The sequence below is a fragment of the Carassius auratus genome, unplaced genomic scaffold (assembly GCF_003368295.1).
Source record: "Carassius auratus strain Wakin unplaced genomic scaffold, ASM336829v1 scaf_tig00215779, whole genome shotgun sequence".
NCBI lineage: Eukaryota > Metazoa > Chordata > Actinopteri > Cypriniformes > Cyprinidae > Carassius > Carassius auratus.
The window spans coordinates 94,499-113,252 of record NW_020528241.1 but is presented as its reverse complement, the minus strand read 5'-3'; the positions used below and the strand labels follow the sequence as shown (position 1 = coordinate 113,252).

Sequence of the window (18,754 nt, the reverse complement as noted above, 5' to 3'; positions counted from 1 at the left end):
TTTATTATAAAAATTAAATAATTAATTATATTATAAAAATATTAATGATTAATCGATAGTCGATCGTTAATTCTCCCGACCATCGACTAAGAAAATTTAATCGAATGCCCATCCCTAGTACGTAGTGGCTTTTTAACCCCAAAATACTGCATTTTGATGTCTGGCAGCATCCCTTTGAGTGGTTAAACCCTTTTTTCTGCTAAATAAATGCAATACATTTTAATTTACTAATTATAGAAATATTTTTTTGTTGACGTGTATATACCTGCACTAAAACAATATTATTTTAAAGGACTGAATGGTTTTGGGCAATACTATATAATATACTATATCTAGAAAACATTTATATTACACATTTGTATTTTACAAATGCCAATTTATGATAAAGTTAGCAAATAAAAACAATTATATAAACGATTCTAATAAATTATTTCAAACATTTCATGAACGTTTTTTTTACAATTATTTTCACGTGATTTACGTTCTCCCGGGCACTAAATAAAATCTAAACAGAACCTGCTTTTTGAGCCTAGCTGATCATTTCCACTAGCATTCACTTCGGAATGAAGAAAGGTAGTACAAAACTCAAGAGAGACCCTGCAGTCCACACATGCACGAGCACGAGGGGCCAGGCTCATCTGGTAGGCCCCGGGGTCTGTGTCCATGGCAGGGTGATCTGACCTCAGTAGCCGAATCAGATTAAGATAGTCATCTCAGCCAATGCTGCATTTAAAACAGATAGCATTAATGAAATCCTCACACATTTCACAATCTTCCCTTCTTTCCTGTTAAGCTTTCCTGATTATTTACTGCTACAGCACACACACATAGACAAAACAAAGCGTAAGTCACAGTTTCATGTGAATATTTTTAGGTTACATCAGCTATATATACACACACACACACACACACACACCTGTTAAATTTCAAATACATCCCATATAGCTCCAGACATGACTGACATGATTCCAAAAATAAATGTAATTATCTGAGCTGCTTTAGCAACTGTTCTAAAAACCACAACTTGATGATATTGGGGAAACATTTACGTACAAAACCTTTTTCAAAAGTTTCCAGAAAGCCTATATAAGATTTTCATTTTCAAGGCCTGTAATTAGGCAAACGCTGTGAATAGAAAATTAATTATGTAGATTGAAAGTTCTAGTGTTTTTTTTTTTAAATAAGAACCTTATTTAGATATTTACAGAATGATAAAAACTAAACAACTCTGAAGTAAACCTCCGCGACAGGGGGATTGTTTTGCTTGGCATTTTGTTTAATTACAAAATTCCCCCTTCATTTGATTTAGATAAAAATCTTTCTAAAGCATTAAGAAACCAGAACAATTACAAATTAATCCTGAGTCCTGCTAAGAGCTGGGTGTCTTTACTGAAGAAAAAAAAAACAGGATGGGGGTGGAGAGAGGAGGCCATAAAGAAAAGAAAAAGAAAAGAAATGTATTAAACCCTGTGATCACAGCAAGCTCTTCTCATTTCTTATCCACCCGTTTTCTGTTTAATCCAATACCCACTAATCCAATTTGTCTATCGGAGTTTGAAGGGGAAGATCTCCACTCTTCTACCACTCAGTCACTTTTTGAACATTTACTATTTATTTTAAGAGGGCTGACTCTCCTCACTCGTTCATTCTGTGAGTCTGACTGCCGTTTCCCTCTTTTTTTGTTGTCACGAGTTAAAATGCATGAAAAAGAGAGGGAAAGACATACAAAAATAAGTAAAAAATAAATAAAAATAAGAAAAAGGGTGAACACGGTTTTGTGCGACTCAGAGGAAGCTCATTAAGGCCCAGTCAGGGAGTCTTTTTGAATATGCATGAAGGCAATAATCAGATCTTCACTCGTCACTGAAGGAGAGAGTGGCGAGTACAAAAGGATTGATTTAATTACTTTGAGTGGGTCTGTAATGTGGAGAAGTCTTGTTAGTGTGGGCTGAAAGGGCTGCGCTTGCCTTGCGCCGCTCTGATGGAAGGTAGTTTAGCCTTAACCACAATACCTAATCTCAGGATAAAGCCCCAGCCATTGTGCTTCAAGACGCCCATCACTAGTTTCAAAATGGACCGAACACATTTTCTCTTGTTTAAGCAACCTAGTTAACCGCTAACCTTTTCCCCTGTTTGCTATTTATCTGGAGATCGGCCCCTTTACGTGATCTAGACAATGAAAAAGCAAAAAGCAAATCTTTAAAAGCTTACATTTTTATAATTTATAATATAAATTATAAAATTTATAATTTATAAAATGTATAAATCTAGGTTTATTAATTTGACATTAAATATATAAATATATTAAACATAAATATATGTATAATTTATGAAATGTATAAACAAAGGTTTATTAATTTGACGTTAAAATAAAATTAAATCACTTCAAATTATCATCACAATATCTAAAACAGAATTAAAAAAAAGCTTCTAAATCATGGAAACATCATCACTTGTGATCACAAACTAACATATTTACACTAATGGAACATGAGCATTACACAAGTGCATTACAACTGAATTCCTTGTGTCCCGTCTCCAGGTTTTCAATTGCCATCGGTATTATTGACCTTCAGTTGCTTGCTTTGCAGCTTATGAGGAGGGATTCATAAACGGAGCCCTTAATGACAGAAAAGTCTTGGCTATACATACACCATTATCATACATCCCTTCATGTAATTGTTTGAACGTTCAGTGAGGGGCTGACAGAAGATAGGCTGTACCTTAATACTCGTTTCTCACCGCCCCTCAGCGCTGTTAACACAAACAGCTCCTCTGCAAACACTGCAGTCCCCAGCTAATGGCAGACACCTCTCGCTTTATGTCGAGTTTGGCAGGGGCAAAGCAAACAAATGGCATATTACAGATTTTTTTTCTCCTTTTAATTTTTCCCCTTTTAAGTAATATTAATCCAATTCTAAGACGAATATAGTTTTACTACTTTTAAAGCAATCTTTTGACATGGTGAGTAACAGTAGGGGGGACTATATATATTATAACCTGGCTGTCTGAGTTAAGAACCGGAATCACAAATATGTCCATCTCTGTCCGCAGCCCCCTACTCTATTAAACTGTGTTCATATTCCCCCCTTCTTTTTTAATCAATAAACATTATCACAGACTGACAGCCTATCAGCTAGTGTTGGCCGTTTTTGCTCCTTAATCCCTGGGCTGCTATCACAGCTTCACGATGAGCGTTAACAGCCAAAACAGGCAGTTTACATTACAAAACAACAATTACAGTCCTCTTCACAACAGCACTTGCAACAAACAATGATGCAAAATTACAGAAGGGTGGAAAACAGATGAAAAGACACTTGATGGATAAAACAGTTCAACTGATACAGTTAGATTTTTTTGAGTTAACAATGCATTTGATGCTTTTATCCAAAAAATATCCAAACAATTACAATATAAATATAAATACTAAGGGATAGACACTTAAAGGGTTAGTTCACCGAAAAATTTAAATTATGTCATTAATAACTCACCCTCATGTCGTTCCAAACCCGTAAAACCTCCGTTCATCTTCGGAACACAATTTAAGATATTTTAGATTTTTTTTCGAGAATGAGTCAATCTTTTGTTCATTATCTGGCTCGGCTCGGTGTTCATCTTCAGTTCTCTCTTCACAGCAGTTCAGTCAGTGTACTGTTTGAGTGCATGCATTACTCCGGGATATTTGTTTGTTTGAACTCAGAGGGAGTTTCAGCCACATTAAAAAAGTTAACAGCTTAAGTCATTTGTGGATTAATGCTTATTGCAGACGTGAACCGTTTCAAACGATTCAGTTCAATTTGGTGAACTGGTTCAAAAAGATCCGGTTACATTAAGGGCCCTATTTAAACGATCTGAAACGCAAGTGTCAAAGCGCGAAGCGCAAGTAAGTTTGTGGGCGGGTCTCGGCGCTGTTGCTATTTTCCCGGCGGGATAAATGGCTCTTGCGCCCGGCGCAAATCTAAAGTGGGTTGGTCTGAAGCAGCTTCATTATTCATAGGTGTGGCTTGCGCGTATCGTGAAATAAACCAATCAGAGCGTCATCCAGCATTCCCTTTAAAAGCAGGTGCGCAAGTTCCATTATGGATTGCTATTATTATGGCGTATTTACCAGGCGCACGCCAGGAGCGGTTCACAGCCGAGGAGACTTATGTTCTTGTAAGAGCAGTGAAAGACAGAGAAGTTGTGTTGTATGGGGATGGGAGAATAATTAGCCTGAATAATTTGTAAGCTAGATTTATGCCTATTTTGTTCACATCTTCGTGGCACACCACAATGATTTCCCTCATCTCATGTGTTAATATTTTTTTAGTGTAACAATTTATGATTTGCAAAAATAACTGTTGCATCTGTGTAGATTACATGAGCAAAGTGTATGCGCGTTGTGCACGCTATACATTATGGTCAAGCATGCGCCCTTAAAATAGCATAATGAACAACGCGCAACGCGCCACTGACTTTAGACTAGGTTTTTTCTGGTCAGTGGCGCAATTGTTTAATGGAACAGCAAAATAGCACCAGGGATTGTTTGCGCCGGAACACGCCTCCTTTTTTGCGCTGAACCGCCCAGGGAGCGCAAGTTCATTCACTAGTTTAGCGACGTGCCTCTGTGGAGGGAAAAGCGCGCTTTGCGCAGGTGCAAAATAGGAATGACACATGCGTCGGTGTACAAAGTCAATTGCGCTGGGTGCAAGATAGGGCCCAAAATGATTCGTTCGCAAACCGGATATCACTAAACTGCAGTGTTTTGAACGCGCTCACAACAGACATGGAAGAGAAGACAATGCTGAATAAAGTCGTAGTTTTTGCTGTTTTTATACCAAAATGTATTTTCAATGTTTCAAAAAATTCTAACTGACCCTCTAATGTCACATGGACTACTTTGATGATGTTTTTCTAACCTTTCTGGACATGGACAGTATACCGTACACACAGCTTCAATGGAGGGACTGAAAGCTCTCGGACTAAATCTAAAATATCTTCAACTGTGTTCCGAAGATGAACGGAGGTCTCACGGGTTTGGAACATGTCATTAACCAGAGGTCCTTTCCTCCTTTCTTTCTTATTTTGACAAATACTATCATTTCACTCTTTCATCCACTTTAAGCCTGTATTTGGGAGCGCTGAACACAGGGGCCGAATCAAGAGCCTTTGGAAAAAGAGGAGTACTTCAGGTAATTAAAGCTGGGTGAGTGGCAGACGAGAGCGGTAAAAAAAGATCACCTGGTGAAGCCCTCCGAAAAGGTGTTTCATTAAAAGCCTTTTACCATACAATCATGGCACAATGTGGGGACACCGTATTTTACCACTTGGGCTCAACAGGCCCTCAGAGCACATGCTCGGATGAGAGCAGAAACATATCCCGGTTAATAATCTCATAACAAAAGCTAAAAGACATCATCCTATTAACTAGTGGTCTCCAGCGCTAATGCGAGGTACTGCCCTCTACCTCTGTATAGAGAACACAGCTATGAAAAAGGAGTGTGTGAACAGCCGGCAGGAGACTCCGTCAGACCCGGGCCCTCTTTCATCCTTTATCTATCCCCTCTTGCTCGGGAGCCTGTCAGTGATATCATGAAGCTCAAGAAAATCGTTGCTGACATTTTTCAAAAAACTTTTATTTTGGGTGTCTTGTTTTAACAGAAATATGAGAAATGAGAACACGGAAGTCATGTCATTTCTGTTTTGATATTTGGATATTGTTCGATTCTCTGTGATAACTCAGAAGAGAAATGCTAGTGACACCTCCCCCTTTCTCTCCAGAACCTCCAACTCCTTGTTGCACATTTTACCTTTTTTCTTTTCTTCTTTCCTCTGTCCTTTCTTTCTCAGGGGGAATATTAAACGAGTGAGCTGGCTGAAAGGCACCGAGTCGCTGACACAAAAAGCGTTAAAAATTCTCATTTGGTTGTCTTTATTTTGCTAGCGCCATGTGGTCCTTGAAGATGTTGAAAACACGGGAAGCAGAGGAAAGATCAGAGCCGGCTCATTAGCATTGGGACAGAACTGGAGAGGCAGCGGTGTATAGTGGGCCCTACTCCAGAGCTCCAGTGAGAGCGGTTGGTGGTAAGCTCCCCGTTTCATTGTGCTTTTGTCTTTCCTCCGGGTCTACCTCACAGCGGGGAGAAACACTAGCCCCAGGTTTCTCAAGGGAATTATGGGAAAAAATTATTTTGACCAAGGTGGAGAGGATTCAGACATTGTCAGAAGTAGGCTTCATGTGCAAAGACGATGTTCTTGGCGAGATGGCAGAGAAAGTCACCATCATATTCTTCATGAATCCACTCTTGTCAGTTCAATCTACTCATACAGTCTGATATAAATAAAAAAAACCTACAGACCAACAATGTTCTCTGAAAATCAAACAATATAATCAATATAAACCTGCAATAATTATGTAGAAAATGTTAGACTCTAGCTATAATTTACAAGCATGCAATTAATAAAGACTATATATTAGTGAATTATCCTACACATTTTAGCCCATGGGATTGGTCATGATTGCAGCATCCACACCGGCTGACATAATGCCTTATGCTTTGATGGAAAGAGGAAAACATCAACGTTTCCATCTCACCCCTGCCTTACCCAGTCATAGTGAAATGGATAAAGGTCTAGTTGGATGGGTTTATCTGGTAAATCCTGCTGGTTGGCCTGCTATCTTGGATGATGACCCTGAAGAATGTCAACAGCTCATTTCCTCAAAGCTGGAAGGAGTCACCATGGAAGTCATAATCTGCTCCTCCACAAAGCCCTCGATTCAAATGCCGAATCTCTCCATCTTTTCAAATATATATGAACAGGATTCGTCCACTCCTGCGCCCTCATAACACTTAAGTTATAAAGAGAAAATGGTTTCTACTAAATACCCCAGTTTTCAATTTAATAGAATTGTCTTTTGTTTAATGTCTTTCTATTGAGGTTACATTAATTGACTCAAGGAGGTCTGACCACAAACACTGACCTTTTTTTTTTTTTAAATGACTTGTAATACTGTTAATATACATCACTAATATTGTTAAAGTTCCTGACTGTAGCTTGAAGTAAAACATGGTGCTAGCAACTCCAATATCGCAGGTTCAGCTTTCAGGGAATGCTGATGAAATATATAAATTAGAAGTTACTTTGGATAAAATGTACATAAATGTTAGTTTTCACCTACTATAACTGCTTACTAATGATTGGTTCATTATTTGAATAATTTATGCCCAACATATTCACACACGCTCCCTCTGCAATTTGTGTTCCTACCAACAGGACGACAGCAGAGTGTTTTTTGACCATGTTGTCGGGGGTCGTCTGGTTGACACTAGCTGGCCTCCAAAAAGAGCCCAGGACCAGATGTTACCGAAATGATCAACAACCAAAGCACCAATAGCTACAGGGGGAGGGAGAAAGCAGCATAAATAAATGGCTGATTTCTCTCACTTTGATGGAATTAGCGGCACTTCTTTTCTCAATGTGCCATGTGAATGTCCTTGCGTTAAACTTTTTTTTTTCCTATTCTCTTTCTCCCTCTCTCTCTCTTTTCCCTTTTTCCCCCTTTTTGACAAGTAAGGCCACCCAGCAGAAAGCAACTGATGCAAAACCCCCAAGTAATCCCTCTGTTTATCTCTCCACTGTGGTAAGTCTGAACACAGACCCCATTATCTCACGGATTTGAGCAAACTTTCATTTATTTGTTGGCCTTGGGTATTCTCTTTCTTCAACTTCGATGCCTGAGTTTAGGATCCCCTGATTCCCCTATTCCAATGTAAATAGATTTGCATAGTGTCACAATGCATGTAGCTGAGGTACTGATTAGCTGACAGAGGGGAGGCCTGTTTGCAAGGGTGGGGGGACCCCAGTAGACATGTACATGTAAAAAGGTGCCTTCCAGGAGGGAGCACTGAGCACATACATATGTATCTGTGATTGCATGAAGCTTCTCAAAATCTTCCACACAGCCAAATGGAAAAGGGCTGCTTGGATTCCTGCCCCCATCTCTTGCTCTCAAACCAAAACTAATGGCGTTACGTCAACTGCATCCAATTAAAATACTAAAATTGACACAAACTGACTATCTCTTGTATATTTCCTCACAAAATTTATGATTTCTAGGCATTATATGCTTAGCAAAAAGACATGTAGATGACATGATTTGAAGGGATATCTTACCCCAAAATGAACATTATCACTATTAAATTATTTTATTATTTATTATAAAAAATTATTTACCATTTATGTTGTCCCAAATGTGTACGACTTTCTTCTGTCAAACACAAAAAATATATTGTAAACAAATGTTGTTGTCTATACAATGTTATTTTGGATATTGGCTTTCATTGTATAGACAAAAATAGTTCTTCTAAAATATCTTTTTGTATTCCACAGAAGAATTTTCATTACAGGGTGAATTAACCCTTTGAATGGTCTTTCAGAATTTAAATGTAATTAGTGTTTATTTATATGGTTTATCATAATATTATGTAGTACAAACATGTCTAAAAAATAATGCTAATGGGAACTTGATACAGATGCTTTTAACAGACATCTGAAAGCCAGCAGGTGTCAATCGTTTGCAGTTACAATAACTAACTACCATTAAATATGAGATATAGTAGATATTTAAACTAGCAATAACAAAAGGTGGCAGTTCTGGCTCCACCTATTTAAAATGCAAGAGTTTTGGTAAGAAATTAGTGTTTTAAAGACAGGTTGTGGCCATTTGAGAGTATCTCTGTTATCTCATCTACTTAGGACCGGCTCTACCTCTCTGTTTACATACTAGAGGTGTGAAATTCTGGGGGGCTATCAGAGCTTGAGCAACACTCCATTTAGATTCACACCAAATCCTGAGATGCTGAAATGGCTACCTGTAGAGATGACAAATTAGCACAAGCAGCAAGGTCCCGTCAACACCTGCAGAATGTTTTTCTTACTAATATATGATTTGCTTTTATTTGCTTAATCCGTTTTCTGTGTAAACATATGAGCAAATGCATGCAGAGGGTGAAACATCTGCTGGCCTCTGAGATTTACAAGCTTTCAGATGACTGTCAAAAGCATTAAAAAGTCATCATAAGCATTATTTTGAATGACAAACTGGATTGTGTTACCATAACATTACAGTGTATCATAAATAGTTTGAAGAATGTCTCAACCAGTTTTGTGCATACAATGATACTTTCACTGTATGGGGAAAAACACTGGGACATGTTCCACAGAATAAAGTCATACAGGTAAGGAATTTTCATTTTTGGGTGAGCAATTCATTTTAGGCCAGAAGGTGCAAGAGAGAAGGAGGAATGTGGCAAGGCTTGGAATGAAGGAAAATGGGCTAGTTTGGTTCGGAGGTGCTACTCCCTCTGTGTTGTAGTCATTTCCCTCCTGCAGCGTGCCTTTGCATAATTTGCCCCTCCTCCTCTATTAGAGCGGTTGGCTCGTCTCCCTGGGCCATGTGTTAGAACAAATTTGAGCAGTGTCATATTGCACCTATTTCGACAAGGCCAATATGGGTCCCGCCCAATTTGCTTAATGAATTAAACTGAGGAGAGTAATGGATGTACTAACACCATTAGCCGCCCTTCACACATCTGCATTGTGGATTCTGGCGTTTTCTTTTCTCCCCCCCCCCCCTAACCCTCTTATTTTTCCCCACTCTTTCTCTCTTCAGGTTTGCTTAAGGACAAACTGATAATGAATCTCCTCCCTACAGTAACTGTAAAAGTCGCTTCCCTCGCTATCTTTCCGTGTGGCTAACAGCAGAACAATAGCATTTAAATGGTCATTTCCATTAGCTCAAATGAGCTGTTTTGGGTGTTGTTAGCGTGTTTTAGCTTGCTAAAGGTGGGCCGGGGAGAGAGGCAGTGTGCTGATAAGGTTTAGGTAGTACGTTACAGGAATGTGTAGCCTAGAGAGGCCCATACAAAGGGAAATGAACAACAACTGAGCTAGCATGGCAGGGCTGTTAGCATGTGAATGCCCTTAATTACAGGCCAACCCCGCATCATTACACTTAATTGTAAAGTGTGTCTTAATCAGTTTCCATATGAAAAGGTCTATTAACCCTCTGGAGTCGATTAATGCGTATACACGTTGTGAGTCATTTTCTCCTGATAACCCTGAAAAGAACTTAAATTACACTTTCAGTTTTGATCGTACAGATAAGAGCAATACGAATCTGATCAAGTGAATCTGTAAAGGGTCTACTTTTTTTGTATACAGACATAATAAAAACAAAACTTTGTGCACTTATAAAATAAAAATAACAAACAAGCTGTGCTGTCTGCAGACTTTGCCTGCGCTAATCTTCATTTAAAAAATGCGTCATTAAAATGTAACTCAGTGAATTCACAACGAAGAGACATGAGAGATATATCTATAGAAAGCCTGACATGTCTACTTCAAAACTAAACAAGTGCTGTCGAAAACAAATATTCTGTGATAAAGTAATCCATATGAAAATAACGCGATGTCCGTTTTTCACGTCTCCCTTCATTATCTTCTAATGCGACCACGCCCCCGCGCTGAACGCGCTATTCAGATTGTAATGTTTCACTGAACGTTTCACTGAAATTTCATTCCTGACTAAATTTATAATCAAGTGAAATATTATGAAGTTTCTATAACAATATACAATACTATACCATTCAAAAGCTGATGTAAATAATATAAATGAAACAGATAAATGTAACAAAAACAATGCTGATCTTTCAATTATTCCCCTACAAAATATTCTCAGCTCTTTTCAAGATTAATAATAACAATAATAATAATGATAATAATAAGAATAAATTTTTTTTTTGTAGAAAAATTTAAAGGATTGTGAAGGATTGTGTGACTGGAGTAATGATGCAAAGAATTCAGTTTGAAAGTCAGCTTTGATTGTTCCTAATAAACTGTTTAACTGCACTCGCCAGTGTATATTAAATGATGTTGTGGTATAATTAAATATATTCTAAATAAACTACAAACATAAAAATATATACATTTATTTTGTCCCTACATTCTTTCTTGTAACTCCTCCCTCTCAGTGACAAACCTGACAGAACGGCTCATTATGCAGCTCATTATGCGGGCCTTTGTCTTCTCAGGTGTAAATCACAATGATATTCATGATAGTTGACGCCTACTCGCATATGACTTTTACCAATAAAAAGTGTCTTAGAAAATTTTAATCAATATATTGTTTTCTGTAAGTGAGTAAACAAGATGATTTTCACATAATTTCACATATCATTATAGCTCAGTTTGTGCTGATTACAGTGAGATTAGACTTTACCCATTTAGATATTTATAAGAAACTGAAAAAAGCACAAATGTCAGGGCATGACAAAACTTCTCCAGGCCCCAATAATACCCTTAGACTCCAGAGGGTTAATTAAGTGCATGACTGAAATTCAATTATGTTGTCAGGAGACAATTTGTAAACCAAATAATGATCAATTATGCAAACAGAGTCCGTCGCATCCAAACTGTTTTGCTAAGCCTTTTTCTTGTAGACAACTTCTAGAAAAATCTAATTGAATTCTATTAAAAACAAATTTAAGAACTACACATATCGAATGATTTTCAAAAGTGCAACTTGAAGAAATATTTTAACCATTCAATCTGTCAGTTTGTTCACAAACCTAAATATACTTTCAAAGTAATTTTCATCTAAAAATAATGGATATGTTTGTGAAAAAGTTTCAAACAAATCCAGTCCCGTCTCCTCTCTACTGTCCTCTACATTAAAGACAAAAATCCCATCAAAATATAAAAAGACAGTCACGCACAACAGTGCCACAAAAACACAACAAAAAAAGCCCAGCAGATCATTGAGGTCTTGGCTGGCAGAGAGCGACACTGTTTTTCCGCGCGCATGGAGCCGCAGTGGCACGCACTAGCTGCGTTTGGCTGGGTCTTACTGGCAATGGCAGTCAAAGAGGGGGGAAAGATGAAAAGGCCTCAAGATGCTTCAATAAAGGGGAGATTATAATAAGCGCCATCATTGTGCCCCTTTTGAAAATGTTAATCAGGCATATCACTGCCTGCCTGCAATGCCACATGTAGCAGCATTTAACTTAACTTCACACCAGCAATATAGAGGACAGCAAGGCCACTGCAAAACACATGGGGGGTGGGGATGAAAGAATAGAGGGAAAAGGAAAACAAACCGGGAACGGAGAGGGAGCGCTACAAAGGCGACTCGCCATAATTTCTGTGTTGTTCTTAAAATCTAAATTACATGTCTCTCAATGCAGGCCGTATCTCCTGCAACCAACAAACCCTTCCCCCCGACACCCCCTCCGCAGACACTATCCACCCAGTGCGTTTTATCTTAAGATTCTCAGACAATGCCTGGAGGATCCCCTTCTCTAATCTTCCCTAAAATCCCCTTTCATCCAACTGTTAAAGAATGTTTGAAAGCCTGACACCAGACCCCAAAAAAAAAACCTCTTCACATCTGGGAAAAGCTTTCGGAGGGTGGGCTTACTGGTTGGGGGTTCGGATGCAAAGTCATTTCAACTTAACTAATTAAATTGTTTTTGCCTCTTGAACACTCAAACGGCCTCAGAAATGAAAAAGGTCTAATGCGAGGCATTTACCTTCTTGTTTACAGCGACCACTGCAACAAACTGGACTAATGCTGGGCTAATTTCTTCCTCGAGGAGAAATTACACTCATTTTGTTTAATACAAGAGTAGTGCCAATGTCTCACAACATGCATTAATTGAAGCAAAACGTCTAACCTGTTAATATTAGGTAATGAAAATACATGACTTCACAAAGGCGATCTACTGTGCGTGCGTGACGGTCCGTTGAGAATTAAAATCAGCGGGAAGAACAAAGGCCGCAAAAGCCAGCAGCTGAAAATTGACCATTCTGATGTTAACCAGCTCTTGAAGTCGAGCACATAGTCCAGCACTAAACCTGAATAGGCGGTCACCTCCTGATCCAGCGCTGGCCTTTGGTCTAGCCGATAAAAGCCATCCTTATGAGCCAAATTCCTGCGTTTGTCTCCAGGCTTACTTTTCCACTACTCACGGCGCACGCTTAGCAGGAAGGCTAAACGAGGTCTTTGGTCTTTAAAATTAGAGTGGACAAGCTACCGAACTAGCATGCAAATCCCATGGAGGAGAAAGAATAGGACAGAGAGAGAAGAGGGGAAAAAAGAAATTTGAAAGAGAGACAACAGAAGAAAGAGAACAGCAGAGAGGGAGGAAAAAAAGAGTTTGCGATTACGCCGATAGAACTCGATGCGTGCCGATTGCGAGAGACATCACAAAACCCGTCTCGTCCCCAGAATCAGAGCAAGTATTATGCTCTAAACACTTTTTCTTCTCTTACTGTGGAAAGATTATACTGGTTATCCTATTAATGCAGCTGAAATGCCATTCTAGTGTCTTTAAGCTCTTGCATAGGAGGTCAAGAGGACTATGCCACCGCTTACAAGCATGCTGTGGATGTAATCTTCCCAAAGTTACAATAATTAATGTTAAGCTTCTTTAGCAATACGTTTCTGAAAGAACTTGCTTGATAATATACTTAAAGCTGTGTTAGCTGTTAGCTGTTGTCTGAGCTCGGAGACCATTTCCCAATGCGACTCACGTAGCCAAGCTTAAATCTTTAGTCAAACTAAGGGGCTGGTTACAAGCATGTTGCCTTAGCCACACAAGCAATTCCATTTCAGTCTTGGCGGAGCTGAGATCTATAAACGCAGACACTCAAGCAATTATTTCTGCATGGCCAACACTGCTTTAGAAATGGGCACGGAAAATTAATGTGGAACAACTGAGGGAGAAAATGCGGAAAAAAAAGACGTTTTGACACTAAAATATAAAAAGATGCACATCTGTTAAGAAGCCCAGAAGAGGAGGACCACGTCCTCGAGAATAAAACAAGTACAACGGCCCTCTTCTGACACTGCCGTACGTCTGTTTTTCCAGCACTCTTCTATAAACTGCATTAAGCTGATGATATCCGTCTTGTATGAATGTCTGTGACCGCGGTGGAGAAAAAGAGAACGGATTAGCATGCAATAAAACCTGTGTCAATCTTATCAGACTCAAGTGCAATTTTTAAACACTTTAATCTCACCTAAAACTCATTCTTTTCCTCTGTGCTTTTTCTTTTTTTAAATCTCTTATCGAGAACTCTGTAGGTGTGTGGGTTTTAGAGCGCCTTTAAATGCCATTATTTTCATAATTGCGTCCATTGTTGCAGGTTATAAAGCAATTTGAAAATTATATGTGTGCATAAATGCATGCTGAGCAGATGTCAGGGAGATGCTTTCAGAGGGTTGCTGAATATCAAAAGCCGTGCAGATAACATTTACACGCATTTCAATGCTGCATGCAGAAAAAATTTCAATGTGATTCGGGATGGTATTGTGCTCAGAAAGAATGGCGAACATGCGAATGCCTCTCCTCTCGCTTTAGATTTCATGAAATGTTTAAAATTGATACGTTTAGAAAATGGGTGGCAATAACATATTTAGACATAATTCTGTGGATGTGGCTAACTGAGGTAATGGTTGAGCTGCTGGCAAGTGTGTGTGTGTGTGAAGGGCATTGCTCCCTCTGGTGTGGGAATAACAAGTTCATTAGGCAGGAGCCACCGCAGGCCTCTGCGTTCCGTTTACGGCCTCCTAGCCCATCAGCAGCCGCATCATTAGGGCTCTGCCATAATTAAGAGCTGTTAGAAAGTGAATTCTCCAACTGCAGATTAGAAAATTAAACTATTTACTGATTACATATTAATAGAAGACAACAATGGCAGTCGCCATAAGCTTGGAAGGCAACCAAGGAATACATCTGTGTACTTAATTACCATAAACAATGGTTGCATGGAAATAGAGTTTTATACGCATTCCCTTCTGTAATACGCCTGATATCAGAAGACACTTGACAATTCGTGTTCAATTATCTTCATTCTTTAATGTGCTGTGAACTGCACACAGTAAATAAATTAACCAGCCCAATTACTGTGAATTCATCTGGGAAACAAACACACAAAAAAAGCAGACTAAGGCAGAGCGTATAATGAGAGGGGGAGGGATGCATAAGGGATCATGAGTATATGAGTTAATACAGTTTTTATATGTATATAAATCTAAATGTATGTGTGTGCATACATACAGATTTTCATAAATGTTCATTTAGCTTTTACTCATGACTTGGGAAGTCATGACCTAATGGTTAAAGATTCGGACTTGTAATCTAAAGGTTGCGAGTTTGAGTCTTGGGCCGGCAGGAATTGCAGGTGGGGGGAGTGAATGTACAGCGCTCTCTCTCTACCCTCAACACCATGAATGAGGTGCCCTTGAGCAAGGCACCGAACCCCCAAACTGCTATTAAGTAAAGATCATGTTCCATAAAGATATTTAGTAAATTGTATCAATACAACTAAATTTTTGATTAGTAATATGCATTGCTAAGAACTTAATCTGGACAACTTTAAAGGTGATTTTCTCAGTATGTAGATTTTTTTTTTTGCACCCTCAGATTCCAAATTTTCAAATAGTTGCATCCCGGCCAAATATTGTCCGATCCTAATAAACCATTCATCAATGGAAAGCTTTTTTATTCATGATGTATAATTTGGTTTTGTGGTCCAGGGTCACATATGAATATATCATTATATTTATCTGAATAATTTCTAGTGACATAAAAAAAAAGAATCACATGCTGAAAAAAAGTTAATCAAAAGAGAAAAATGCAGCAAAAACAAAACAAAAAAAAAACCCTGGGAAATTACTTTATATAATACTTTTTTATAATACTTCAACTAATTTATTGCAACACAGTTTAGCATGATTATATTCAATATGTGTATTCTGAGCATATATGACATCATCGTGTCATGCATATATGAGTCGTGAATTCACCTGTTTGCAGTGCTGAAATGCGTGCACTAGCTCAGACAGGTAAGCACATTAAGGTGAGACTCGTACATGGGGTCTGGTGTGTAACTGTGCCTCTTATTTCCGTGTGTGAGTGTGAAAATCTTGCCGAAACGTCTGGTTTGGTTCTCCACCTTCTAGGGCATTCAAGCCATTTATCATTCAGAGCGAGAAAAAACCCCTTCAAACAGACACAGCGGCTTTGACTTCAACAGGGTCCAAGTGAGTGTGAAGAGAGAGAGCGAGAGAGGGATGAATGGAAGGTTGGGCAAACACAAAACTGTGATAGTCACGATATCGTCCTCAATGTGACGGAGAAGCATAAAAATTCAACCGGTTACTTTCCCCACCTTTTTTCAACCCCGGCGTCCCGACGCTGCCCTTGTGAGAAACGATTGTTTTGTATCAGCATCTGGATGGAAGGAAGCGTTTCTTAAATTTTAGTTACTGAGGCGCTGGAGTCTCAGAACGGAGCTCTGTGTTTAACAAAGGCTCAGCAGCCCTTCTTCCCTGCTATACACACCTGAAAGATCACCCCACATCCTTTCATATGTGTATACTGTATGTGAGGAGAAGAGAGAGCGATAGAGGGAGAGAGAGAGAGAGAGAGAGAGAGAGAGAGAGAGAGGGAGGAGGAGAGCAAGTGCATGTATCTATTAATATGTGTCTTTCATTATTTCAACATTTTCTTTTCGGTCCAGCCCCCAAACAGCAGCCCTCCACTTTTCTCTTCCTCCCCTCTTCACCCTTTACCCCTCTGCCGTATCCCCCTCTCTCCTCCTCCTCTCTCTCTCTCTCTCTCTCTCTTCTACAGCATATCATTGAAGGCCAGATATGGGGTTCTGTTGCGCATGGCTGCACGGTGCTGTTCAATAGTGGCTGGCTGGCGGACGCTATCAGCACTAGTTATCAGCTCCCATGAAGGCTCTCTTATCACGGCGGCCCAGAGAGCCTCCCTGCATCCTCACCGCCCCTTTTCATATCCCCGCTGCCGCCCCAACATCCCGGCTTCAAAGATTCACACTTCCCAAACTCCATAAGAGTTTGTGAACGCTCAATTTGCCAAAACTGTTTACAGTGTAATTGGGCGGCGTACCTGTGTCCATGAGATAGCGCAGACGCTTCTCCACGCACGAGGCCCGTGTGTCGATCTGCCTCTGCTCGCTCTCCAGAGCCGCCAGTTCTCCCACCACGTACTGACTGGTGTCTTTGAACGCTTTCTGCTGGGAAAGAACAAACGAGAGGAAGGGGGAGTGATGAGAGGTTAGAAATGAAGCATCACATCCAGGGTTTATATAGCTTTTCAATACCAGGGGAACAGTGGTCGTAATGATGACTTGTGAATATTGTTTTAATTAATTAAGCAGATGAAAGCAATTTTTTTTTCGGTCTCTATGGAAATGATTTATTGCTGTCAATTTTAAAAGTGGTAAAAATTATTTTAAAAAAACTCCCAAAGACTAATTAATGAGATGAGGTGATAATGAAATAATAATAATAATAATAATAATAAAAAAATATTATTGAAAATAATAAATATAATAGTTAAAAAAATATATAATAAATGTTTTATATTAATATACAATAAAAGTATTCTGGTAAAAATAATAATATTTAAAAATTATAAAAAAATAAATACTCAGAGCTACTGTGTCATATTTGTTGAGTATTTAAAATTTGTTTTTTTTCATTATTCTGCCTTAATTTCTGGCGTAATAATATCTGTTTTGCAGTTACGGATGGTAAATTCGAATGCTGACGTTTGACTACATGCCTACAAAATTTTACACACTAACAATATTATATATATTTATATAAATAATATATATGTATATGTATGTATGTAACATACAAAAATAAAATAAACCAAATATAACTTCGAGCTACTGTATCAAATATTCTGAATATGTTTGAAGATTTCTTTATTTTCGTTTATTTAATGCCTTAATTCCTGGCATAATAATATCTGTTTCAGCAGTTACAGACTGAAACTTTAAATGCTATGGTATCCTACACAAATTAATTTATGATGTAAAAAATATTACACATGTAGGTAAAACATACAAATAAAATAATAAAATGCTACTATGTTTGATGATCTGTTTATTTAATTTATTAATTGTTTAATTCCTGGCATTATAATATCTTTAAATGTTGACGTTTGGCTACATGCATGAATATCAGATTAAACATTTTCATACATGTGAATAAAATGTCAAATAAAATAAGATACAACTGAGAACTAATGTATATTCTTGATGATTTATACATTTTTATTATAAAATGTATTATTATTATTTATTATTATTTTTTGTCATTTACATATTCATTGTCTTTTATAATTCCTGGCATTCATAATTATTTTTCACAGCTACGGACTGTAGCTTTAAATGCTAAGGTCTGACTTCACACATTAAGCCTCGGGGCGCAGGGTGCGTTTACACACCCAATATAAACACGCTAAATGACCTCAGAGAGAATCCAGTATTACAGCAGTCTGGAGACTGACACACAGAGAGGCAAAATTGAAATATGTGGGAGAGGTGGGTCAGTGCCTAAGGCCCTATCAGCAGGGATCTAAGAGATCAACTCGTGCTCAGATTCACTCATGTACACATTTGAAAACACACTCCTTTTCCCGCTCACACGTGGCCCTGGTGGCAGCAGTGCCCTCTGGCTCATGAGAAACACTGGAGTGAGGGATGAGACAGTGATTAGGGAGAAATAGAGTAATTAATCTGCACGCTTGTTTCTAAGTGTGTGATAGTGACAAGCACTCCCACCCCCTCTTTATTCCACTCGTTTATCGCCCTCCTCTGTCCTATCCTCTTTCCCTCTATTCTGAGATAGATACAGCGGGAGAGGGAAAAGAGTGCTAATTTAAATTCA

The 18,754-nt window shown here is 38.6% G+C and overlaps 1 protein-coding gene across 7 annotated transcripts in view; it reads right to left on the bottom strand.

Moving 5' to 3' along the window:
• LOC113095727 (EH domain-binding protein 1-like) overlaps window positions 1-18,754 on the bottom strand; it is a 118,975-nt gene that overhangs the window by 13,246 nt on the left and 86,975 nt on the right. For 5 of the 7 annotated variants that reach the window (XM_026261070.1, XM_026261074.1, XM_026261072.1 and 2 more), the window contains one exon: window positions 16,962-17,088. In XM_026261070.1, the coding sequence (XP_026116855.1) occupies window positions 16,962-17,088 (127 nt within the window). The remainder of the gene's footprint in view (window positions 1-16,961; window positions 17,089-18,754) is intronic. The other 2 variants (XM_026261071.1, XM_026261077.1) reach the window with 1 other exon arrangement.